This window comes from Rhamphochromis sp. 'chilingali' (assembly GCF_963969265.1).
Source record: "Rhamphochromis sp. 'chilingali' genome assembly, chromosome: 11".
Lineage (NCBI taxonomy): Eukaryota > Metazoa > Chordata > Actinopteri > Cichliformes > Cichlidae > Rhamphochromis > Rhamphochromis sp. 'chilingali'.
In genome coordinates, this window is record NC_137938.1 from 29,276,643 (window position 1) to 29,303,589 (window position 26,947).

At 40.5% G+C, this 26,947-nt stretch overlaps 1 protein-coding gene and 2 long non-coding RNA genes across 3 annotated transcripts in view; 1 reads left to right on the top strand and 2 right to left on the bottom strand.

Moving 5' to 3' along the window:
• iglon5 (IgLON family member 5) overlaps nucleotides 1-2,848 on the bottom strand; it is a 106,526-nt gene extending 103,678 nt beyond the window's left edge. The window contains exon 1 of the mRNA XM_080896041.1: nucleotides 2,225-2,848. Within this exon, the coding sequence (XP_080752167.1) occupies nucleotides 2,225-2,285 (61 nt within the window). The 5' untranslated portion in view covers nucleotides 2,286-2,848. The remainder of the gene's footprint in view (nucleotides 1-2,224) is intronic.
• A 7,002-nt stretch (nucleotides 2,849-9,850) lies between these two features.
• LOC308406272 lies at nucleotides 9,851-11,165 on the top strand. The gene is made up of 2 exons (XR_013973500.1): nucleotides 9,851-10,573; nucleotides 10,729-11,165. It is a non-coding gene; the product is annotated as an uncharacterized lncRNA (long non-coding RNA).
• A 1-nt stretch (nucleotide 11,166) lies between these two features.
• On the bottom strand, nucleotides 11,167-14,136 carry LOC308406271. The gene is made up of 2 exons (XR_013973499.1): nucleotides 13,457-14,136; nucleotides 11,167-11,721 (listed from the first exon to the last, which is right to left on the bottom strand). It is a non-coding gene; the product is annotated as an uncharacterized lncRNA (long non-coding RNA).
• Nucleotides 14,137-26,947: the final 12,811 nt, after the last annotated feature.

The following is a 26,947-nucleotide window of genomic DNA, read 5'->3' on the forward strand; positions in this document are numbered from 1 at the left end:
TTTTGTGTGGAGGTGTGTGGAGATCGACTCCAGCCTTAATCTTTCATCACTGGCCTGGTTCACTGATGAAACAGTTTTGGAGTAATTGCAGGCAGCTTTTGTGCAAGAAATATGCAGGTATTTTACTGCACATATGAGTGGCCATCCACCATTCTAGCCTAATGGTACTCATGCATTTTAAGAAAAAAGAGAAAATTAATGAGGAAGAGAAAGATATGATGTCAAGCCAGGGTCTGGCTGCAACACCCATGGGGAGGTTTGTGCATTCACACGCCAAGCCAGTAGGAAACCATTGAATAGCCTAATGGTGTTATGCAGCACAGAAAAGACCTTTGTTGACCTGGTTGGTATGGCACTGTGAAGTACAATGCCGCTCTCTTAAAAATATTGGTCATTCATGATATGAATGACTAAATGAGTATTAATAAGGGGATGAAATATCTCCAGAGGAAGAAATGTCTTCAAATGAATAACATACCGTAAAAGCCGTACAACCATTTAGAGATTTTCATCTTGTACATCATTAAACAGGAAATAAAAACTCACAGGAAATAACAAATCTACTAAACAGTTTTGGTTAACCATTTAAACCACGCACACGACACTTGCTTGAATGTCAGGGGCACAGATTCAAAAGATTATTCCACTGCTGCATGATTTATCAACCAGGGAACGGTGCCCTTTTAACAGTCTTGTTCTTCCTTTATAATGCATGCTCTTTACCTCAAAAGATGGACACACTGTGGACCTACAGAAACTCATAGGAGCAGGCAGGAACTCTCTCCAAGACGAATCTGGTGTGCACAATTCCCATCAATACTCAATCATTCCGCAACTGTGGCTTAAATTATCGGTCACACCTTCACATCACAAAACCCATGGGTCCAAACGCAAACGGCTTAAAACTGAAACGAGACTCAATGGGATTGCAGGGCTCGTTTTGTGAGGTGCTGAGCCTATTGTGTTTGTGTGCTGTGTACATCCTGCAGGGCAGTCCGTCTGCTCGCTGCCTGGTGTGGAGAAGGGGCTTGCTGTGTCAAGCCAACCATGACCAGTTGGGCTCTCCTGCCCACAAGGAGCCCAGGCGAAGGGGGCTTGGGCCCGTCTGCATCTGCAGGTTGTTAACCTCACATCTTATTGCACTGACACATCAATTATTGTTATTAAGGGCCAGAGTAATTTATTTATATACTGATTTCCCACAGGACTAAGGCAGGACTAATTGAGCCAGGTGTGTATATTTGTGTGCTCATGTGTATGTGCGTGTTTGTGTGTGTTTTTTCCATGATGGATGGGCAGGGGGAAATTACAGTGCATGGTGAGAATCCGCTGCACAGGTTAATATATGGTGGGACATCCCATAGCATGGAGAGATTATTAGAGGAAGATATTAGAAGACTTTTGAAAATCAGCACTCAAGTCTGTGTTCCTCATAATAAAGAAGCCTAAATACCCTCCACATCATGTGGGCTGTGAAAGTTATCTGAGGACTAAACAGTTTTAAGTGGAGGAATTTCAGAGGAGATGAATGAAGTGTGTTTGTCTCTTTTGTAGAGCTGTTGGGAGGATGTTTTATAGCAGTAATAAAACAGGGAATTAAAGCTTGACTACCCAGCGAGCGCATATTGGAAACCCTAAGCCTTCCCAACTGTCCATCCTTCAACATGTAGCCCTCTGTGTCTCTCGGCCTTGGTTTTGAAGTGAGAGAACAAAACACAGGCTATCTCCCGAGTCTCTGCATTGCTACTACCCTTACTCACGTTAACTTCACAACCCCCACCCGCACTGATGCTGCGTCGTGCACGCGGGGGTACCGGGCAGTCCATGCCACGTAAAGGAATGTTAACAGAAGACCGCGGATGCGAGTCAATTCTTTCCGTAGTAAACATCTTAATATGCATCACTCGTGCTTATACACTCAACCACGAGGTTGGCTTAGAGATGAACCTGGCGCTGCGCTCACGTGTACGCGCATACTGGTGTGCGCCCGCACAAAAACACACACAGCATTTCTCTACATCTCCGTGTGTAAGCAAATAGAAGGCTGGAGCATAGTACACGGCAGACACGCGTGATTCACAAGCAGGTAGAACACCCCCCTCCTCATCATCGTCATTAGTATTCACCTCCACAACCGCTTTTCAGAAAATGAAAGATGCATGCGTAGAGGCGCAGCAGCACAGAACCGTCAGCACATCAATAAAGTAGCTCATAAGGAACTTACCTTTAGACAGCAGAACCAGAATCAGAGCAGCAAACACGTTCCGCAAGAGGGGGCAGCCCATGATGGAGTTCTGATTGATTTTATGCTTGTTTTTTTTTTCCCTTTTTTGCAGCCAAATGTCTCGGTATTCCTCCCTTAGGGTGCAGTTGCGGGAAATCTGATTAAATATATATAAATATATATATATTAAAACAAAGACCCAGTGAACGAGTGTCAACAGTAATAGTCCAAACGCTTCTACATGTGAGTGGATGAAAACATCAGTCTTGACTTTTCCTTTTGGTGACTCCCGTTGGAGAGAGAGGGGTGGGTAGGGCTGTTTATCTTCTTCGGAGCAGAATCCCTCAACCAGAAAAAAAAAATACAGCAGAAAGAACAAATATCCCAGACACTTGATTGGCTTTTTAGTTCACTGAAGGACAGAAAAAATATTTCAGAAAATGCATGAGAAGAAAGGTTAAAATGTAAACTGTCCAATGACCAGATATAAATTTGTTTTTGGCACAGAGCGGGATGGGGTCTGTGTGCGTCCTGGCCAAAAATTAGCCTTCTCCGTATGTCTCTGTTGGTATGCAGCGCGTCTCCTCGCTCCGCACTCAGCGCGTCGCAGGCAGCAGCACTGAATGCGAGACTCACGAAAAGAAAAGAGCCTGACTGACAGTTAGCAGAAAACCCCTTCTTCCAATCACCGATCCCGAAGCAGGAGGCGGGATTTACGATTGCGCCGATGTCCCGCTCAGAGAGGCCGACCAAGGACCTGCACAGGCCAATCGAAGCCGTGCGGTGGGCGGGCACAGCGAGAGGCAAAGCACGGCGCGGTGATATTGCAATGTGATTTATAGCCGGTTTGGTGATGCTGCAGTACTCAGAGAAAACAGTCCAGAGGGCGGACACGCAGGCGTTTTAACTACAGGGGAACACAGGTGAAGGCTAAGGGACAGGTGAAGCCACATCGGCTCTGCTGGTAGGCTTTGTACATGATGTATGAAAACGAAATGAGGGAGAATGACAGGCTATCTTGTCGTGGGAATATATTGCCCAGTTGATGTAAATATATGTCAGGGGATACAGAAAATGGTGAAGTTTGTGAAGAGCACGAGAAAACCGCACACTTTAAAGTTTTGCGCTGGACTGATTGATGTCTGTGGCGCTGCAGAAAATTCCCCATCTGATTACGCTCCTGACTTAATGGTAGGCAACATAAACCCATTTAGAGAGACACTTTATATTTATGCAGGAGTCCTAATGAGCCATTTGTAAACATGTTAGTGTCTGTGCTGCATCTGGTACTAAAAGCGGAAAAAGCAGTTGCCTATTGTAAAGATCTAAAGGGCCATTCACACTGTGAGTTAATCATCTTGCTTTAAAGCTAAAAAGGAGACACAGATAGGCAGCTATGAATCTCAGAAAACTTTGATAACATTTTTTTTTTGCATACTTTCCCAACATTTGGCAATTCATTACAGTCATATTGCATCACATCGGCTGGCCTTTTCAGTTACCGGTAGTAACATACAGCTTATTCAGTGCCCTGGAGTACATTCTTTTTTTGCAGAATTGATCACATCCTTGAGACTATTATTTTCATATTAGCTGATTAACTGTTCCATTTGTTTCTTTATTCCCAGGATAACCAATTAATGCTTTATTACCCCTAAGTGCATAAGTAATAAAGCTTTGCTTGGTGATTTATAATCGAGAGTTAGAATAAATACAGCTGGGGATAAATGGACTACATATCTCCCTCAGATGAAAGATGGAGGAAGGTGAACGGACAAGCACTAAGAAAACTCTGATTAATGAATCAGCTAATCAAAGCTCAGCATTAGTTATGTATAGAGGGTGAATTGATTATAAATAGTATTCTATATTAATTAGATCTTATAAAGTAGAGTGAATCAGGAGCCAATAATGTTTATAATATTAACCATTGGCTACTGTTTTAAAATCCTACTGTCTGATTTCATTATTTGTGATGAAGAAAACGATCCGACAGAGACATACAATCAATACAAGTCCTCTTTTTATTTTGCCAAAGGTATAAAGATCACAGGAGCACCAGCATAAAGACAACAGGTCTTTCCAGAAGTCTTTCTGTGTGAGTTAAATGTTCTGCCTGTGCCTGCCTGGGTTTCCTTCTACATTAAAGAGACCTTCATGCGGGGTTAATTGGTGTTTCTAAATTGCCCATAGGTTTAGATGTGAAACAAAGCACTTAAGTGTATAGAGCGAAGCACTGTGTAGATTGCTTATAGCGTGAAGTGCTTTGAGTGGTCAGTAACGCTACAAAAGAGCTTGATAAATGCCGTCTAGGTCTGGTCTTTGGCCTGAATTATGTTATTTTTTTATTTTTAAAAAGGGCTTATATTGCTATTGTTTGCACAAAACAACTCAGCCAAGCACAGCATGGTATACTGTTCCTCTAATCAGCATATCCTCCTCCTGCTCTTCACTTGGACGTTCAGTAAATGGACAGACAGCAGGACAGCCATTTTACGGCGTCCACATTAGCATAGAAGGATTGGCTCTGTGTGACGCTAAAAACTCTGATCCAAACAAGAGATACAGTATTTGCACTTGGGAAGCTTCATTAATGGTATTCATGATTGCAATCAGTAATTCAACTGAGTTCCTGTGTACTCACAAATATTGTTTATAGACCTGTCACAAATTGCAGTTTGTTTGTACTCTGTTGTTCCAAGTTTTGCGATAAAAGTAGAAACACCTGAGAAAATGTTGACATAAATTTGCATTTTGACGCAGACTTTACACAGCCAATTACCCTCAGACCTCGTCAGCTCCCATCAAACTGCATGACACCTTGAGCACAGTGTAAGCAGGAAAGCGGAGCTGAGCCAGAGGAATATTTCTTAATTTTTACAAAGAGTGACATGCATCATCATATGGAAATTTCTGCTTCCTCCCACGATGAAAAAGTGAGGCCAAAGTATGGCAAGTTACTAGATATTCTTGCTGAGCACTAGAAGCCTGTGAATCAGTGGAAACATCATTTGTCCCATTTTGTTTTTAGGTTTCTTTATTTTTTTCCTCAAAATTACACAAGTTAGCTTTGCAAATTGTGGGCTGTAAGTGAAATAAAAACATGAGTCAGAAGGACACACAGGAAGTGGGTTAACAAGTGTTACACTGCACATATAAATTTATCAGTAGGCTTTTTAAAAAAATTGGCAAGGCTGCAGTCTTACAATGAAACAGCACAAGCAATATAGCATAAACCCACCTCTACCCAGCAGGACCTCAAGTGACATCGATGGGAAGTCAAAGAAAATCAAAGCTCCCAAAAATATAAATACAAAAACATAAATTAATACACAAGTATAAAAAAATCACGATGAAAAGAAAACAACAGTAGAGGATGGATGTTCGGTGAAATATAAATCTATGTTTTTAGTGTACTTGCTACATATAAACAACTGAAAAACTATACACAATCACCTAGTGTTTATGGCATGTGATGATAAAGCAGCACGAGCCCGACCATCATTTTCTCCTATTGTGTGCTTCATCTTTTGAGAGGTGCCAATTTGAGCACACGGCAGATATTTCATGTTGGAGCTACAAAGATAAATAATCATTTATTGAATAGGGGTTCTCTTATCATTTGAGGGTGAAATATACAGGAATGAATTAAAGAGCGTTATTATCTCGTCATAGGTTCTGATTATTCACTTTAGAGTCATTATGGCTGTTAAGCCTGGTTTGATGTTTTCTATTTTATTAAATATTATTATTATTATTTTTTATCTGAAGGCATTAATGGTCCAGTGTCTGGTTTTAGTCCCACGGAGGGCGAAACTGCAGAGAAGAACACAAGCAATCATATTAATTCTGCATCAGTGTGCAGCGTTGAGAAGTGAGCTGGGATTGAGGGCTCCTGCAGACTTGGAGAGGCTGCACTAAACAAGGGCTCAATAAGACCCCTTTTCATCTCAAACTGTGTTGATGGAGGGCACATGTTTGTGATGAACGAGTAGAAAATGGAATAGGAAACAAAATCAACATAATAGCACGAAAAGATAAGTACATAATACAACTTGCAAAGTACATGTTTAAGGTCAGGAATGAGCATGAGCGTGCACTTCAGCAGTAATTATAAATATTGGCTGAAGGCAAAGTAATGCAAAAGACTGGTTGAGGCGAAGTGGCTGCGCGGGGCTGCTTAAAGAGGAACTGGGCACCTTTGTTAGAAAAAGAAATTTGTAATATACTAGCAGAATGAAAAGACCTTCTTACTGACAGTGCAGCAGGAGACACTGCCGAGGAGAAAGACCTCATCTTGTTCCAAAGTAACACTAATTAGAGTAGTCATATCAGAGCTCTGACCTTTAGTAGATTTTCTGTTTTTAGCTTCAGTCTTTAATTTCTCTGTAAGTGAAGGTTCTTTTAGCCACAGTAACCAATTACTGCAACTAACTTTTGTCTTAATAATCCAATTCTCACTGCAAAAATGTTACACTATCACCATTCCCATGTTTTGTGACTTCAGTGAGTGACCATTATCTTGTAGTTCTTCTTGTACTTGGCTAACAAGCGTCACGGTGCTGTCGCGGTGCAATTAAACAGAGCTAGCATGCTTCTTTGATTCTTTCCTGGCTTTCTTGTGGCAAACTGTTAGAGTCACTGTGTTTTGTTTTTTGGGTTTTTTGCTCAGTATAACTGATGTACGAAGCGGGTCATGATGCATGGCTGAGTATGAATGGCCACAGTGGGATTGAGTGCATCATTACTCAACAGGAGGAGGAACATTGAAGTTAGTTTGATGGATTATAACTTTAAAACACGTTGGTGTATGATGCATTGTAGCATGGCCAGGTTTGTCTGTGCTCAAATGTGCAGTGTATGCCTGACTCTATGCACCTATCACCCACAGGCAGAGTCACTCAGACAATGTTAGTGCCTAGGCTGGAATGACAGTAATTTCACACCCAATTACAAAGCAGACCCATACTATAATGTCAAATGTTAGCACCTTGACTGTAAGGACAAACACAGAAGGACACGTCGCCAAGCTTGTCTGGAGAGAGTGGGGCAGTTTATGCAAACATGTCTGACTTGGAGTATGTCTGGCTGGGGAAACCTGTCCCTGAAGTGTCTGTTTTAAAGCTACCAGTTGGGCTGAGATGCCCCACCAGCCTGTTTAATATGGTAATGTGTGGAGATGCGGGCACAGGCACATTTTCCTTCTTTCTCTTTGCTCCATCTTTAAGCCCCCCACATTAATTGGCATGGCAGAGGCATCAGTCGCTTGGTTGTAATCACTGTCCCTCTGAGAACCCCACAGAGAAGGATTGAAGGGAAGCGGGACACAGGCAGAGCGAGTGAGAGTCTTTGGTCTTGAAAGGCTTGTCCCCTGAATTATGTCATCCCAAGAGGTGCAAGGAAGCATACAGACAGGGAGGGGAAAAGCAAGAAAGGATGATATGGAACATGGAGGGATAAGAAAGAAAGAAGCTGAAGAGGAATTATGATATGAGCTCCCTGTTGCCAGGAAAATGGAGGACTGCAGATGGAAGAAGGCAAGAATGGGGAAGAAGTAGGAGATTCATATGGGGGATTACGGACGAAGATTGATAGCTGGATCTGTGGGACTAGGTGTGGTGGGAGGTGTGTGTGTGTGTGGAGGGGGTGTTAGGATATTTGATTGATGTGAAAAAGATGAGATGGAAAAAGCTGGGAGTGGTAGGTCAGAAGAAGACGAGAGAGGTCGAGTGACGTTAACACTTCGCCTGTCATTTAATTGGTTTTCATCCTGTGCAAACTTTTAAAATTGAGAAAAAATGTTGGGATAGAACAGCTTTAGATTTTAATTTTAAAAAAGGGATTCTTTAACCAGAACCTGCTAATTTAGTTCATTTCCACCGCTGACACAACCTTTGCTGCTAGAGCCTCACTAGTTAACGTTATAACATCCTTTTTAAGCACGCAATTGTTTTTATTGCCGATTGCTGCTGCCACAACGTTCCATGCTTGCAAAGTACCTTGAAATAGAGAAAGTGCATTAGAATCTGAAGAGAAGATGACAAAGAAAAGCTCGACAAGAGAAAAGAGGAACAAAAAATGTTTAACGGAAGGAAAAAAATAAGAAGTGAATAGAGGGAGACTAAAAGTTTCTCCCTTTGAAAGTCAAATTGAAAGGATCTTACCCCTGCTAATGATGAGTGTCTGGGCAAGTGTGTGTGGGCATACATGGGCATATATACATGGATGTGTTTCCTCATAGGCATGGAGTAATAGTAATAATAAATGGAAAAAAACAAGGCACAGGAAGAGTCACCTTTTGAGAACGGAGCCCGAGCGCGTCAGAGAGTTCGGCCTTGAAACCAGATGAAAGCGTCGAGCCGAGCCGTAATAGATGATGGAATTTAATCATGTCTGCTGCTTAACACTCTCTCCTTCTTTTGCGCTCACTCTGTTTCATGGCTTTTAAAATGCAACTGCTATTTTTCATTCGTTTTAAGATAAGATAAGATAAGATAAGATAAGATAACCTTTATTAGTCCCACACGTGGGAAATTTGTTTTGTCACAGCAGGAAGTGGACAGTGCAAAAGTTATGACGCAAAAATTAGAATACAATAAGAATAAATACAGTACACAGCTGTACAGAATAGAATAAAATAATATACTATATACAGTAGAATAAAATAGAATAAAAATATACAATAAGATAAAAATAGAATACGAATGCTATATACAACTGAGTAAAAATACAACGATGCCAGAAAAGATTATTGCACTTAGTGTTATTGCACATGTGTGGATGTGTGTGTTTGTTCAGTTAAAGTCTTTGTTGTGGAGTCTGACAGCAGTGGGGAGGAAAGACCTGCGAAATCTCTCCGTCCCACACCGTGGGTGCCGCAGTCTCCCACTGAAGGAGCTGCTCAGTGCTTAATTCTCCACTCTATCAAATTTTTCCATCATCGCAGCATTCTTACTTTCTAGATCCAAGTCACTGGTGTTATTGAAGTATAATGACAAAAAAACATCAGCATAATTACTTTATTAGAGAAGACTGATGTCAGAACGGCCAGTCATGTTTCATGTCACATCATTGCCTTAGTTAGCGTCCGCTGTTTGCCTTGTGGCCTTGAGGAGGCTTTTGATGCTGAGCACTGTTAATTTTCCTCTCTCTGAGAACAAGTTCTGCCCCTCACTCCGCAAACGATCCCCTTCTAATTAAAAAAACAGAAGATGAAAATCTTAATGATAGCTCTTAAAGAGCATTCCTTAAGCCATTAATCACCTACATATCCTATAGATCTGGGTAGCAAAAAGCAGAACATTTAGCAGTGGCAAAAACAAAACAGTTTGCTTCATTATCATCAAGAGTACTTTTGTATCCATTTCTATCCATAATTGTTGTACTTAAAGCAGCAACTCATTAATCAATGATAAATCTGTTGGGATTACTGAACTCTGACTCAGCAATAAAGGCGCTGCAGACAGGTCTATAAAAGCACTTCAGTCTGGTGAAAATGTTAGAAAAGATAGGTCCACACTGTGAAACACTTTGTTCAGAGCATGAATTGTTGGTCTCGTTCCAACAGAAATGTGGCATTGATGAATAACAGGTTTCTGAAGGTAGGTATCTATCAAGCATAACTACGGTGGCTGGGAAGTGCAAATCGCAACAAATTAAAAAACCGCAACAAATAAAAAACAAACCACAACAAAATACAAAAAGCCCACAACAAATTACAAAAAGCCCACAACAAATTACAAAAAGCCCACAACAAATTACAAAAAGCCCACAACAAAATACAAAAAGCCCACAACAAATTACAAAAAGCCCACAACAAATTACAAAAAGCCCACAACAAATTACAAAAAGCCCACAACAAAATACAAAAAGCCCACAACAAATTACAAAAAGCCCACAACAAATTACAAAAAGCCCACAACAAATTACAAAAAGCCCACAACAAATTAAAAATCCTTGACGGAAAGGGATTGTCTGAAATACCGGAAGTGACACAAGCGTGATGTCACGAGAGGGGGCGTGGTCAGGGTTTTTGGTTGAGGCGCCACATTTCTGGGCCGAACAAAGCGCTAGCGAAAGAGCGAAAGTACACGGATAGATAACACCAGCTATGGTTCGTACTTGCTGTGCGGTCGGTTGTAAAGTTAGATCGCACGGCCGGCAAGGGAATAAGGTTGAAAATGGTTTATCTTTTCATTCTTTCCCCACCTGGAAGCAACATGAGGCAGCTCATGTATCGGATGTTACCAAACGAAGGCGTCTAGCCTGGATAGCAGCTGTGAGACGAGCTGATATCCAGTTCTCTTCCATCTCCAAATATCTGTTGGTGCTCCAGACATTTTCATTCCGGTAAGTTCTAAATATGTTCATATCTTTATAGCCTATTAGTTTTATTTTCGATGCACTCTGAGGTCATAGAAAATTAGAAAAAAAACATCCTACTGAGTGATTTTGCAGAACTACCTTCTATTTATAGAGTTACTAATTATTTGGCATTATTGCAGCAAACCAGCCTATGAAATGGATGAAACATCGTGACTGAGTTCCAGCGCTACACAAGGGACCTGCTTCAAACATACCACCATGCCAATCAGATTACTTCTTCCATGTGAGGGTGAAGAGGTGACCCTTCTGGATAAGATGGTGAAGGTTTGCTGCCGTTTTGGTGAACAGTGTGGTAGTAAAACCAGGGGAAAATGAAACTTGCTCCTGTTAAATATTCTTTAGTCTTGTGCTGTATAAATAGCGGTAATTTTTCAGAACATAAATTGAAGTAATTGATAGTAAATAAAGTAACGTTAGTAGTGGGTGATATCGTGTAAATGCTGTCATGATTTTGTGTAAACATTTTGTCCTTTATAAACTATGACATGGATTCTACATTGTAACTGATGTGATGTTCTGTAAGGTGGTTTTAATAAAAAAAAAAAAAAGAGCAAAACTTAGTTTGTTTCTTTATTCAACTTTTGAACAGTGGTACTCAGTCAGTACATATTCAGTAAATGCAAATTATTTACACGGCAGTGCACTTCAGGCATAAATCTAGACCCTTATATAAAACATTATGGGTCATTCCCACAACCCACAGCTTTACTGTGTTCCAGCAAAGATTCCAATAGCAGTGACAACTCCTCCACAGTAGCAGGTGGGATTTTTCTTTTTTGAGGACGGCTCCTTTTACCTGTCACTACAGATGGTCTGTTTATGTTTTGATTGAGAGCAGTTTTTGGTCAGCTGAAGAGGAGAAGTCCATCTTATGGCCAACCTCTGGCTGTATCTTGGTCATATTACCCAGAAAACCCCAGTATGCAGGTTCATCTGTAACAGTCCTTGTGCCACAGATCTGCACTGTTGCTTCTACATTAAACAGAAGAGCAGCGCCATGGATGCAGGTCTCCAGGACTCCGGCCATACAGGTGCAGTGGGCGGCTTCAACCTTCCCTGTGATGCTCACAATGACCCAATGCTGGTTCATTCAGTCTTTGAGAGTGCAGCACCTGAAACATACAAAGTTAATTTAAAGACAAGGACTCTAATGAGCCAAGGCCGACATAAATTTGTTTTATCTACTTTCAAATCCATTTTATCATAAATGTAACAAAGTATTTAGAAAGTTAGCACATACATGTAATTTTCCATTTTTTTATGTATCCATCTATAGAACGCTGCATGTTATATTCCAAATCTGCCTGTTCTCTTTCAGAAACCTGCCTTCAGAAAATGAACCTAAAGTATGTAATGCAAGGATGTCATCACTTTCAAGATGGAGAAAGCATAAAGTTTGACTTTAGGTGACAATTATGGACACGTAATATGATAAGGAGATTCTGCAGGTCATTAATCAATGTATTATAGTAAAAAATTTATTTTTTGTGACACAGGACACAAACATGGAAGCAAGATATATAATTAGGATTATTTATAATAAATATGAATAAATAATTGCAATTTCTTTAACCATTGAGAATAACTAAATCCTTCAGGACAATGTCACATCAATGCACTGAACTCACTATGGCTACGTTCACACTGCAGGTCTTAATGCTCAATTCCGATTTTTTTTTATTTTATTTAAATCTGATTTTGTGTCTGCTTGTTCACACTACAAATAAAATGTGACAGCAAACGCAGTCCTTTGTGAACCCTCAAAGTGGCCCGCATGCGCAAAAGAAGACGTCACACACAACGCGCTCTGTTTAGACCAAACAGCATTGTTTGACTGATGGCCCTTAATATAAAGACTTGTTTCAGACTTTACGTTGTCCAATTTTGCTTTAAGTTATTTTGTTATTTACATATGGCCTAATAATGATCCTTATTGTTGTTTTAGAGAGGAGCGGTGCTTCAAAGGATAGTTGCAGATTTATGTCAGAATCTGCAGATTATACAGTACAAATAAAATGTTCACGTTATCTTCCCAACAGTTTCACTAACATCTGCACGGGATGCACACGAAGCGCTCATGTGTTCTCAATGTCTTCTCCAGCGCTGATAATTGGCATATGTTTTGTGTCAGTGAAATAAAAGACGGATTTAATGCGTCATGACCATTCAAACAGCAGTTGCTTCCTAAAACATCAGATATGTATCGGATTAAGTTCCACATACGAAAGTGACCCAGATCGGATTTGAAAATATCGGATTTGTGCTGTTTTTACACAGTCATACCATGATTGGATATGGGTCGCATACGGTCAAAAAAGTCGGATTTGATGCGTTTTCGCGTGCAGTGTGAACGTAGCCAGAGCCTCCACGTGTTCTCACTCTAATTTGCACCTCATGAATGAATTTATGATTGCACTAATTTGAATGTTCGGGAGGAAATCAAACGCATTTTACTCACAGTGCCCTACAAACGTCACTGCTGTTTAGTTTTCTGTCTTCATTTATGTTGGAAGTGATAGCAGAGTTGTACGTTTGAATTTGTTTCCAAAATCCCTCATTTAGATGGAAGCTAGCGAGCTAACTTCCTGCTAATTTCTAACTCTGTTAAATGTCATATATTCCGTTTCGTTTTCATGGATGCCTGGATGTTAAACTCAATTGTTACACATGGTAGAGCAGAACGCTGATAATTTTATTACAGATGAAAGACTTTAGACAGTTTTTCAACTCTCAGTAATGCCACGGTGATCCTGTGATTTATGGACCTGCAGCAGCGTTTGAGCCCATGCTAGTGACGTCAGACTTAAAGACCGGATAAAGAGTGATATGAACATATCTATAACTTACGGGAATGAAAATGTCTGGAGCACCAACAGATATTTGGAGATGGAAGAGAACTGGATATCAGCTCGTCTCACAGCTGCTATCCAGGCTAGACGCCTTCGTTTGGTAACATCCGATACATGAGCTGCCTCATGTTGCTTCCAGGTGGGGAAAGAATGAAAAGATAAACCATTTTCAACCTTATTCCCTTGCCGGCCGTGCGATCTAACTTTACAACCGACCGCACAGCAAGTACGAACCATAGCTGGTGTTATCTATCCGTGTACTTTCGCTCTTTCGCTAGCGCTTTGTTCGGCCCAGAAATGTGGCGCCTCAACCAAAAACCCTGACCACGCCCCCTCTCGTGACATCACGCTTGTGTCACTTCCGGTATTTCAGACAATCCCTTTCCGTCAAGGATTTTTAATTTGTTGTGGGCTTTTTGTAATTTGTTGTGGGCTTTTTGTATTTTGTTGTGGGCTTTTTGTATTTTGTTGTGGGCTTTTTGTATTTTGTTGTGGGCTTTTTGTAATTTGTTGTGGGCTTTTTGTATTTTGTTGTGGGCTTTTTGTAATTTGTTGTGGGCTTTTTGTATTTTGTTGTGGGCTTTTTGTAATTTGTTGTGGGCTTTTTGTAATTTGTTGTGGGCTTTTTGTAATTTGTTGTGGGCTTTTTGTATTTTGTTGTGGGCTTTTTGTAATTTGTTGTGGGCTTTTTGTAATTTGTTGTGGGCTTTTTGTATTTTGTTGTGGGCTTTTTGTATTTTGTTGTGGTTTGTTTTTTATTTGTTGCGGTTTTTTAATTTGTTGCGATTTGCACTTCCCAGCCACCGTACATAACCACGCCAAGTGGCACAGTTTTAAGCTTTGAGCATGTCTGCTTATATCATCTTAGCCACTCATGAGTTCTCTAATGGATTCTCTGCCCTGGTAGTCTTGGTAGCTCGGTCTCTTTTATTCTTTTCTCCTTTAACCACACTAAAGCACCTTTCTTCCCCCCCCAGTTGTTGTCTCACTTTCTTTCTTTTTTTATCCCGTCTCTCACCCATTATGACTGTCTTCCCTCTTCAACCGACTATTTGTCTTGCCCCGTTTTACCTTCTCTCTGCTTCCCAACTTCAGTTCAGTTTCCGTCTACCCAGCTTGAGCCCATTCAGCAGTAATGAGTGCAGCTTAAGGTGGGGCTGGCCTGAGGTGAGCTAGAGAGAGGCAGGGAGGTTAATGAGGAGAGGAACCTCGCTTTTTGCCCGAGGTGTAAAAAGGGAATAAGTGGATGAGTGAAAAAGAGAGAGAGCAAGGCCAGGGACACAGACAAACAGACAGGTAGTTTTTATATTTGCAGTAATGAATTTAGCAGATGCACAAATGCACTCCTGCCTCTCAGTGTGACTGTAGTCCAGCAAGACTGGCAGTGGGCTGTGTGCAAAATGAGAGCTATATGTTTAAATTAATAGTTGCTTTTTAGGACCATGTGAGCATGTGCAGCTCTTTTAGAGTTGTAATGATCCATAAATCATCTGTGATTATTATCACAGCATCTATAATTTGAGTACAATAAACAATTACGCCACTGGGAATCATCAGATTTATTATTATCTGTTAATTGCTTCTCCAAGGTTCCCCTAGTTAAGAAAAGTAAAAATCGAATGATGATACACACTGTCAGACACACAAGGCAACCCACACAGTCCAGCAACTCTGCCAAGAGGAGGTGAAAGAATAATGGTACTGTAGATATTCTCATTTATCTTAAAGATCACTAGGGACTAATATTACCATGGCTTTAACGAAGAGAGGAAATGAATTGTGAATAAAAGAGAATAAATAAACAAAAGAGTTAATAAATGACGATAGTTATTGATGATGCGTTTATCAAAGTACAAATTAGTCCAAAGTAAGAACATTAAACTAACCTAAAAATAAACTTCTCCACTGGCGTCTAGTCACCTATAGGTGACATCCATTTCTCTACCACCCTTCCATCGCTCCCTCCTTTCTCCCGTAACTACTCTCATCACTATTTCCTTTTTTTCACTCACAAATCAATCTGCCTCAATTTGTGCAGAATTGATTTCACCATTTCTTATCATTGACGCAATTCTGCAATCCGCTCTCGCCAGCTCATCCAGTCCATTCGCCTTATATGTTTCACTCTTTTTCTACTCCTCTATCGCATTCTCTATCTACCCCGCTCTAGTTTCCACTGCAACTCATTACATATGTGCTTCCTTTGCTCTGTCCTCTTACTTGGTAACCTCCACAGAGTTCTGGAGCAATGTCTTGATTGGATGTGGCTGGCATTGCTAAGCATTCTGTGCTGCAGAACTGGTGCTGCGCATGCAATATGTTGGCAGCCATTAGTTCATTATCAGCAGAGTGCTGATGTGGCTGCTGTACAGTTTTGCAAGAAAGATTACCAAGTGAGAATGTTTGTTTCAAAGTCAGTATACTGATAATAAGAGATGCTTGAGTGAAGTGACAGAGTGAATCCATCATTTGCCAAGCCTTTAGCAGCAACACATGGAGCAAGTTTTCAAAGCAGAAGGAAAAATTGCCAAACATGTAAGTACCATATTGACTTCTGTTCATGGCTTAATGAAAAATCCAGTACATTCCTCTCAGAAGCAATATACAGCTATGTCTCGTTGCCTTTCAAAATAATGAGTGCCTGGATTTTAAAAATGCCTCCTGCCTGTGTTTAAACAAACTAAAGAGATGATTTCTGACACTGAAAAATAAATGCAACCGTGGAAGTCAGATAAAAAAAAAATCCACTGAATGATGAATGAGACCCTTAAACCTACAAAATCATGCTAAACATGCAAGTTGTTTTGTAGTAATAACTTCAGTGCTGCCTCATAGTATAACAAATGTTTTTACAAGAACCAGAAAGGGCAGTTATCGATTCTTTCAGCTTAACCCCCAAACTATTTTGAAGAAGCAGCTAAATGGCCTTGCACACAACTGTGCTGTGTTTTTATTCTTGTCTTTGATAGTTGTGTCTCAGCTGTTAAGCAGTTGCTTGGAAACATTTTTTAATTTTTTTTTCGCCTCGAGAAGTACCGCAGTGTGGGACGTGTGATTGATGGGGGGAAATGAAAGAGCAGGTTTCCACTGACAAACAGAAATGTATACAAAAGTATTTACACTCATCATCGCTATAAACTTCTCATCAGTTTGTAGACTTACCGAAATTCTAAAAGAAGCTAAAGTCAGCTGTTTGTGCAGTTCAATCAGACAAGCATTTACTGCTAGATTTATTCATTTCCCCTCAAAACTCGGCAGCATCCCAACACTGTGATGGTCTCCAATGTATTAACAGAGACCTATAATCAATCTGTGCCACACTGTATTTTCTCAGAAGGTTTCTGCTGTGTTTGTAATGCTTGCAAAGAAAAAAGATTTAGAGGAAGAGAGGAAAAAAAACACAAGGGCTCGAATTGTGAGATGAAGGAAGATAAAGCACTGTGTGAGCTGAAGTATTAAAGGTTTCAACATGACTTTAATATGCTTACAGTGCATTCAATTCTATCCAGACACAGATTCAGCACTCTTGATACCAAACTAGTTGGCTTTTAAAATCAATTACTGCACAGAACTGAATACACTAAGTGGAATGGAATGTGCCATTAAATGTTTGATTGTTTATGGTGCTGCCATTCATTTCTTGGCTGTGCCTTAACCCATTTACCGTGGTCTATCAAGAGACATTTAAACAGTCGTATACCAGATATGCTATACTGTTAATGTCACGGTTCTGGCACATTTGCTTTGAGCTTGGACCGATTCCCAGTGAAATCATTAATCAAAGTAGGACTGTCATCAGCATCGCTCCTTGATTATCACACACTACCGTAATTAATGTATTGATTGTTGACAGCGCCAAGCTTCTCTGCAATTTGTGTATAGGAGTTACAGTTTTGCCCTTCCCCTCTGCCCTGCTTACTGGTCACATATACCCCTCATTTCACCCAATAATTAAACACATTCTACCCTTCCAAAACATGATTGAACATTTGTCAATTTGAATCGAACACCTCAGCGGTGATGCAGTATCTGTCCTGACTCTGAGACGGTGCCAATCAATGATGCATCACCGGCTTCTCAACTTGTCCGTCCGTGTTGCTCTGCATTTCAATCACCCAGCTGATATCCATCTATCTCTCAGCCCCTGCAGCTTTTTCTTCCATCGCTTTTGACCTCCCTCAAAATCTCTTTTCTGGATTCACATTGATCAAGTTTAACCAGATGTCATGTCCAAGTTTTGGGTGTTATTTTTGAACTGTAATGTTCTTAGCGAAATGATACAGGACAATTTGGGGTGGAAATGAACACTGAGACCGAATGCTTTGTCTTGTTTGATAGAGTTGTCATGACAGGACGGCAGATGTTGCTATAATGCCGTTCAGTGAAATTTCTGACGCTAACAGATTTGCAACTCAGTGAGAATCTCATTATCATGCATTTGCAAAATAGCATCACCTTTAGGATAATCTATTTTGGCATTGAGACCGTGGCAGCATGCCACCTGTTAGGAGGCCACCAACTCTGAAAATCATTTTTTATGAGACAAAATTATTGAATAAAAGGATAATGGAGGTGTTACCATTACATTTGTCTTATTAAGTCCAAAAGCAATATTGTGTCTGCCACTCAACTCCAAGTACAAATCTTTAAAAATGCATCCAAATATATAATTCAATTTTCTAAAATAGATGGGCACTTTGCTCTGCAGCCATGCTAATGACTTGTGTGATTCTTAGGATGGGAATATTGGCTGGTTTGTCAACCACATTGACTCAGACTGAAACTGAGAAACTGAAACTGAACTGTTACATTAAATTATAACGTTATCTTGTTTTTCCATAGTCCACACTTGTTTATGGCCAAATACCAGAATAATTACATGTCCACGCTTTGTGTTAATGCGTAAACATAAGTGTGCTATATACTGTAAAGATGTTACAAGGCAGGTCATGAAAAATCATAAACATACCTGATTTATAACAAACAGATTTCTTCTTGATCTTCTTCAGGTCATGTCATGTTGACCTCTTCCCAGACCAGTTACTATTTTTAGACCCCTTGATGTCCTATTTTGGTCACCTCCATGTATGACATTTCACAATGGACCTCAGACTTGCAGAGAAAGCAAACATCAACTTCTGTGTAAAACTGTCTGAGTGTTCTTGTCAAGGATCATCACCAGGGGGCTTCAGGCTGTTTCCCAGAGACCAAACAGCAGTTTTCATTGGATGACGCTGCAGAATATAACTACGAGGTGAGGCATCAGGCAGCAGGAGCACAAACATTTGCTTGGTCATCTTTTTTTGCGCACTAATAGCCAGTTCAAGTAGAATTCCTCAGGTTCTACTGAAATGTCCTGAGGCATCTGAAGGAGACATTTTGGTGCAAATATGATGTGTAGCGTAAAATGCCGGTGTACGGCTCATTACAGTATACTGAAGTGTTTTTTTTAAGCCACACCAACACAGCACCCATACTAGTCGCACACTCTAGGAAAGTTAAACAAATAGTTAGAATCAAAGTATTCCATCCATCCATGCATCCATCCACCTATTGAACCATTTATCCAGCTTAGGTTTGTGTAGCAGATGGAGCTATAAGGTGAGAGCTGGGATAACACTGAAAATAGACAATTATCAACCCACGCATTAACACCTACAGCCAATTTTGAATTGCACATTAAAAAGAATGCATTTGTGCTATAGGGCTATAGGAGGGAGACAGAGTGTTTAGTGCAGTAGTCATAAAAGGCCTGCAATACACACACACACACACACACACACACACACACACACACACACACACACACACACACACACACACACACACACACACACACACATATATATACAGTGGGGCAAAAAAGTATTTAGTCAGCCACCGCTTGTGCAAGTTCCCCCACTTAAAATGATGACAGAGGTCAGTAATTTGCACCAGAGGTACACTTCAACTGTGAGAGACAGAATGTGAAAAAAAAATCCATGAATCCACATGGTAGGATTTGTAAAGAATTTATTCGTAAATCAGGGTGGAAAATAAGTATTTGGTCACCTCAAACAAGGAAAATCTCTGGCTCTCACAGACCTGTAACGTCTTCTGTAAGAAGCTTTTCTGTTACCTGTATGAATGGCACCTGTTTGAACTCATCATTTGTATAAAAGACACCTGTCCACAGCCTCAAACAGTCAGACTCCAAACTCCGCCATGGCCAAGACCAAAGAGCTTTCGAAGGACACCAGGAAAAGTATTGTAGACCTGCACCAGACTGGGAAGAGTGAATCTACAATAGGCAAGCAGCTTGGTGTGAAAAAATCAACTGTGGGAGCAATCATCAGAAAATGGAAGACATACAAGACCACTGATAATCTCCCTCGATCTGGGGCTCCACGCAAGATCTCATCCCGTGGGGTCAAAATGATCATGAGAACGGTGAGCAAAGATCCCAGAACCACACAGGGGGACCTGGGGAATGACCTGCAGAGAGCTGGGACCAAAGTAACAAAGGTCACCATCAGTAACACACTACAACGGCAGGGAATCAAATCCTGCAGTGCCAGACGTGTTCCGCTGCTGAAGCCAGTGCATGTCCAGGCCCGTCTGAAGTTTGCCAGAGAGCACATGGATGATACAGCAGAGGATTGGGAGAATGTCATGTGGTCAGATGAAACCAAAGTAGAACTCTTTGGTATAAACTCAACTCGTCGTGTTTGGAGGAAGAAGAATACTGAGTTGCATCCCAAGAACACCATACCTACTGTGAAGCATGGGGGTGGAAACATCATGCTATGGGGCTGTTTTTCTGCCAAGGGGACAGGACGACTGATCCGTGTTAAGGACAGAATGAATGGGGCCATGTATCGTGAGATTTTGAGCCAAAACCTCCTTCCATCAGTGAGAACTTTGAAGATGAAACGAGGCTGGGTCTTCCAACATGACAGTGATCCAAAACACACCGCCCGGGCAACAAAGGAGTGGCTCCGTAAGAAGCATTTGAAAGTCCTGGAGTGGCCTAGCCAGTCTCCAGACCTCAACCCCATAGAAAATCTGTGGCGGGAGTTGAAAGTCGGTGTTGCTCGGCGACAGCCCCAAAACATCACTGCTCTCGAGAAGATCTGCATGGAGGAATGGGCCAAAATACCAGCTACTGTGTGTGCAAACCTGGTAAAGATCTATAGTAAACGTTTGACCTCTGTTATTGCCAACAAAGGTTATGTTACAAAGTATTGAGTTGTATTTTTGTTATTGACCAAATACTTATTTTCCACCCTGATTTACGAATAAATTCTTTACAAATCCTACCATGTGGATTCATGGATTTTTTTTTCACATTCTGTCTCTCACAGTTGAAGTGTACCTCTGGTGCAAATTACTGACCTCTGTCATCATTTTAGGTGGGGGAACTTGCACAATCGGTGGCTGACTAAATACTTTTTTGCCCCACTGTATATTAGGGGTGCAACGATATTCGTATCGATATTGAACCGTTCGATACAGTGCTTTCGGTTCGGTACGCATATGTATCGAACAATACAACATTTGTAATTTATTTTATCAATTTTCCTTCTGACGATGCTGTCTGTGTTGAGCGCTCAGTGAATCTGTGTTCGACTACTCCGCCTAGGCTGCACTGTCGAGCGCAGATCCACTGAGCGCTCCACACAGACAGCATAGACAGAAGGAAGAGCGCAGGGCACCTCCCCCACCCTCATTCAGATCTGGCGTTTGGAATTATTTTGGTTTTCATGTGACGTATGACCCTGAAGGTAAGCGAGTCATGGACTAAAGTAAAACAGTATGTTGGATGTGCCATGCAATGCTCAATTACATTGGTGTGAACTAGTGTGTTAGCACAGTTAGCTCGTTAACGTGTTGGCCGTCTAGCCCCATGCACGGAGCGATCGGCGGTAGCTCGTTAACGGAGATTTGCCGTGTTGTGGCGTTAAGGTCATTTCAACGAGATTAACCTGAAAGCACTAGTGGCAACACAACGAATATGACTGCACATTTACGCCGACATCATCCTAGTGCAAAGACAAGTGGAAGCAGACAAAAAAAAGCAAGCATGCTACTAACTTTAGCCGAGTCATTTAGACAGCTGTTAGCACATGATTCTCCTTATGCTGCTGAGAATATAGCCCAGAAGAAGCGGATAGTATAGCTTTTATTTTGGAAAGAGCCATTTCTCTGTAATAAACTCTCTTTTCCAAAGATGAGTGATTCCTCAATCAGATACAGGGCTTGCAATATCGCTAGCCCGACGTCCCGGAGCTAGCGATTTTTTTCAGTCGGGCTACCAAAATCTAGCTCTTCCCTGCCCGTCGGGCTATTGTAGGAAAAACATATGTCAATGCTTTTGCATTCTTTCAGAAATGTAGCTGGGTAATTATGTCATTGGCATCGGTGAGCCACTGTCAATATGTGACATATTGAAGTCGCGTTTGAATTTGCGCTTGTTTTTTTGCTTTCACTTTGCAATCGTGCGAACTGTGTATAGAGAGCGACAGCACTGATCTGTGAGTGATGATAATTTGTGCACCAATTCCTCTGACATTGTCTTATTAATCGTTAGCTTACTATGCAAACATGACAAGTGAAATCTCCCGCAGCAAGCTTAAACATGTGAGAGGTTGATCGCGCAGAGAATCGCTGAGCTTATGTGAGTGCGTGTGTAAAAGCATTTCAGTTCTGCTGAGCCAAATAAGACAGGTCAGGGTGAAGAAGTGACAGCCAAAGAAAAGCTTACCACAAAACGGAGAAGTTATGACAAATCAGACTATAAGGCAAAAAGAAAGTGCAGCTTTATGGTTTCATGGACAAAATAATTTCTGTGGCTGCAATATGACGAGCTAAATAACCAGGGCTGCACATAAGTGGTCCGCAGGTGTGCATTCACTGTCAGAAAAAAAAACACGCACAAGGGTTAGGGTTAAATTTAAAAACTGTACTTTTGAGTTAAAATATATATTTATAATTTTAATAAATGACAAATTAAAAATGCATGAACATTTTTTTGTATCGAAAAAATATCGAACCGTGACACCAAAGTATCGAACCGAACCGAACCGTGAATTTTGTGTATCGTTGCACCCCTAATATATATATATATATATATATATATATATATATATATATATATATATATATATATATATATATATATATATATATATATATATACACATAAAAGCAGAGCATACCTAGACAAGTAACATATAATCGTGTTACATGTTAACATATCAGATATACCATCTTGATACTTTTACTTATGACAATTTAAGAATCGCAGCCCAAGGTGTGGCTTACTTACATGTGTTCATAGCGCTTTGGAAATGCAGGACAATGGCAGATAAAGATGCTAAAGGCTTTGGCTCTAAGACATCAGTTTTGTTATTTTCATGACTATAATGAACTATAGAATAAGTGGGGGAAATCAAGGTCTTATTCACCTGCTTCAAATGTTATTATATGATGGTTTTGACATGTCCCTTTAATACTTTTGCTTGTTTTTGTGCTACAAGGTTTCCTTGTTTCTTGTTGTGGTGTTTACTTTGTGCCGTTGTTCCTTTCCCTCGTTTACTGACCATCTGCCCCACCTTAAGTGCTTTCACATGTGATTTGTTCCCACCTCTATCTCAATCAACCCTCTGTGGATATTTAACCTCTTTCTCAGTTATACATCCTAGATTTATCTCCTTGTTTCTTTCAAAAAAATAAAATAAAATTCACTCCCTGCCTCCATTTCCTAATTGCTTTTCCTTGACCTCGACTGAAAACACCACAAGGCAAAAACACATCAGCAGCTTATGGCATCAAATAAAAATGAATACTCACATGCCATAAGCTGCCACAAGTTGGTTTCTTTGATGATGTGTTGCTATGAATTATGGGATGGCCTTATCGCTTTTCCTTTCATAAAGGATGTGCCAGTATATCCTGTGCTAAAATAAGAAAGCACTGAAGCACCTTTCCAAATAGTCGGCTAAGCAGAAACTTCTGGGTTACTTCACTCAGTTAAGAACTTTCTGAGGGAAATTTGTGAGCACATCCTTAGTGTCTCTCACCAAAGATGCAAGAGGGGGAGATGAGGAATATACACGAGGAGAGAGAAGCTGTGGCAACAGCGTTGTTTAACTGAATGAGACATCTTTGCTTCTGAGCTGTCATTTTAAAGCCATGTCAATTAAATATGACCGTAGGCTCAGCTGCATCATAAATTGTTCTAGCTCAACAAATCAATAAACTATTGCTGTATTTTATGATCTCAGAGCATTCATGACATTTTTTATATATGGGACTACTTCTGATTAAGTTCCCAATGCGGTATAATATGATACGATATGAGGCCAATTTTAATCACCCACACAGACGTACAGTGAAATGCAGTTCAGTCATTTCAGTCATGCAGTTGATCAACTAACTGAAACGAGCTATAAATACAAAGGACTGATTTTCAGAAGACTCCTCCTCCCACTGCGTTGTGTTTATTGCAGCTGTGTGTCATGCTGTCATCAAAGGTAAGAACATTTCTGCAAAGGACACACCTGTGCATCCTCGATTACAACTAGCAAGCCTGCTGTCTCAAATCTCGTCTGTCCTCCAGATGCATTTTAGGAATTGCAATATCACTGAGACACTCTTCAGCATGGCACACTGAGATTGATTTCTGGATCACAGGACAGAGGACAGAGGAGACAATAAGGCACAAATTAGAGATATGAGAAAAGCCTTTAGTTTTGTCTTTCACTCTGTCTTTGTCAGATTGTCTGCTCGCCTTCCTGAGTCTACCTCCTATGTTCTCCTGGTTCTCTGCTTTGTGTTCCTGCTCTCACAGTTTGTCTTTAGTTTAGTTTAGTTATGTATTTTTTGTCAGTTCATCATATTAATCAGAATTAGGATGTATCAGATGATTTATGAAAGGTATGGTGTGTAAAATGTCAATACTAGATATCAATACATTGCATACTTCAATCTACTGGATTATGTCTTGATGCATGCTCAATCATGCAGGTAAGTAAATCTCCAAAAGTTGATTGTGCTAATCTGGACGTAGCGTTTTCAGTGGGAGAAACGTTTCGTCACTCATCCAAGTGACTTCTTCAGTCTCAGCTGACTGCAGGTTTCCCCAATCTTATAAACAGTACATTTGCATAATGACTGAAACCAGCCGACTTTACCCTTCCTAAATCAAGTGTATTATCCTAGTTATGGAGACCATTCATCTGTAGTGAGTGTAGACTGTCAGCCTGCCATTTACCTTAGCAATATGTCTGGTGTCGATGTCCATTAACTCTGGAGGCGGCTGTCTGTCAGTAAGTGCTGTTGTTTTTGCCGCTGTTAGCTGCTGTTAGTCAGCATTAGTCAAAGTTTCTTCATTGTAGATCTAAAATTGCTGGACTTGGATGGTTAGCAAATAAACTCATATGATGTGAGAATGTAATTGAACTGTTTATTAGAGGAAAAATGTGATTTTATAGGATACTCAAGCCTTACATTGCTCGGCATGACTTAGCTTATAATCAACTGTTGTTCTGTAGCTAGCTTGCTGAATGGAGGTGGGAGAGTCGTGTGTCTAATCTGCTGACAGTAGGGCTTTGGAGTTGACGTCACGCCGCAATGCATTGTGGGAGCGTGGCGCCATTTTCGGGGTCTACAAATCAAAACAAACACATTGTGTTGGAACGACGACTACAAGAAAGATGCTTAAAAGCAGCTCAAAAGAGAATGGACTGTATGGAGACCGATTGCGTTCAGAGGCGAAGTGGCGGTACTCGCAGAAAATAGCGTGCATTGGAAATGTGGACCCGTATGAAATACGGCCGTGGAGTAGAAACCCTGAAGACCAACCGCTATTGATGTAGCCTGACATATTTTCGTACCTTGTCTGTGGAGTCAGCGCTTACAAGTCGTCATTCAAACAAAGGTAAGTCAGCTCAGGTACTACGTGTGAAATGCGTTTGATTTCCCTCCAAACATTCAGATTAGTGCAGCATAAATTCATTCATAAGGGGGAAATTACAGTGAGAACATGTGGAGGCTCTGTTAGAGGGATAACATAGTGAGTTCAGTGCATTGATGTGACATTGTCCTGAAGGATTTAGTTATTCTTTATGGTTAAAGAAATTCCAATGATTTATTTATATTTATTATAAATAATTCTAATAATACATATTGCTTCCATGTTTGTATCCTGTGTCACTAAAAAATACATTTTATTTTAATTTTATACATTGATTAATGACCTGCAGAATCTCCTTATCATATTAAGGGATTCATAATTGTCACTTTATGCTTTCTCCATCTCTAAAGTGATTACATCCTTGCATTAGATACTTTAGGTTCATTTTCTGCAGGTGGGTTTCTGACAGAGAACCCGCCGCATGTTAGAATATAACATGCAGCGTTCTATAGATGAATACATAAAAAAATGAAAAATTACACTTTGTTACATTTATGATAAAGTAGATGAAACACATTTGTGTTGGCCTTGGCTCATAGTTCTTGTCTTTAAATGAACTTTGTCTGTGTGTGTTTCAGGTGCTGCACTCTCAAAGACTGAATGAACCAGCATTGCAGCCATGGGTCATTGTGAGCATCACAGGAAAGGTTGAAGCCGCCCACTGCACCTGTATGGCCGGAGTCGTGGAGACCTGCACCCATGTCGCTGCTCTTCTGTTTAATGTAGAAGCAACAGTGTTGATCGTGGCACAAGGACTGTTACAGATGAACCTGCATACTGGGTTTTGCTGGGTAATATGACCAAGATACAGCCATATTGTTGGCTATAAGATGTTTTGACCCCGAAAATGGCGCATCAGGCCAAAATCCTTTCCACGCCCACCCCCGTGACATCACGCTCCAAAGCCCTGTAAGTAACTGCAATAATATCAAGAATAAATAAAAATGTTTATACACGTTTTCATGTGTCAGAGCCCCGACTTCAGCTCAGGAAGTGAGGCTTGAGAAGAGGAGGAAGAGGATGAGGTGGAAAGGGAAGAGGGAGAGAGCAGGACAAGAAAGACATGTTATATGGGCATTTATAGCTTGTCTGTGATTTTTACATTAGAAGTGACATAAGGTAAGTATGTTGCTACTCTCTATCTACATACATGAAAGTATTTGAACTTGTGATAACACATGTATTTGTTCTTTTCCTATTAAATAATCTCATAAATTGCTAACTGTATCCGCCTATAGCTTTTTGTGTCATATTTTGAATAATACCTGAAATTAATAGCTATTATCAGTTGATATTACTTCTATAGCTCTAGTTAGACGAAAACCTCTACCACAACTAATCAGTATAATGACAGTGACATGACTTTGACACCTGATTTTAAAATTAATGTTTCACAATGTCAGTCTTTTGGTTAGGTTTGGAGAACAAAACTACTTAATAAGGCACTAAATAAGTACTAAGGTAATTAATAAGTACTAACAATGACTTGATTGGAGTTGGAAAAACATCAACTTTTCACAATATCAACTTCAT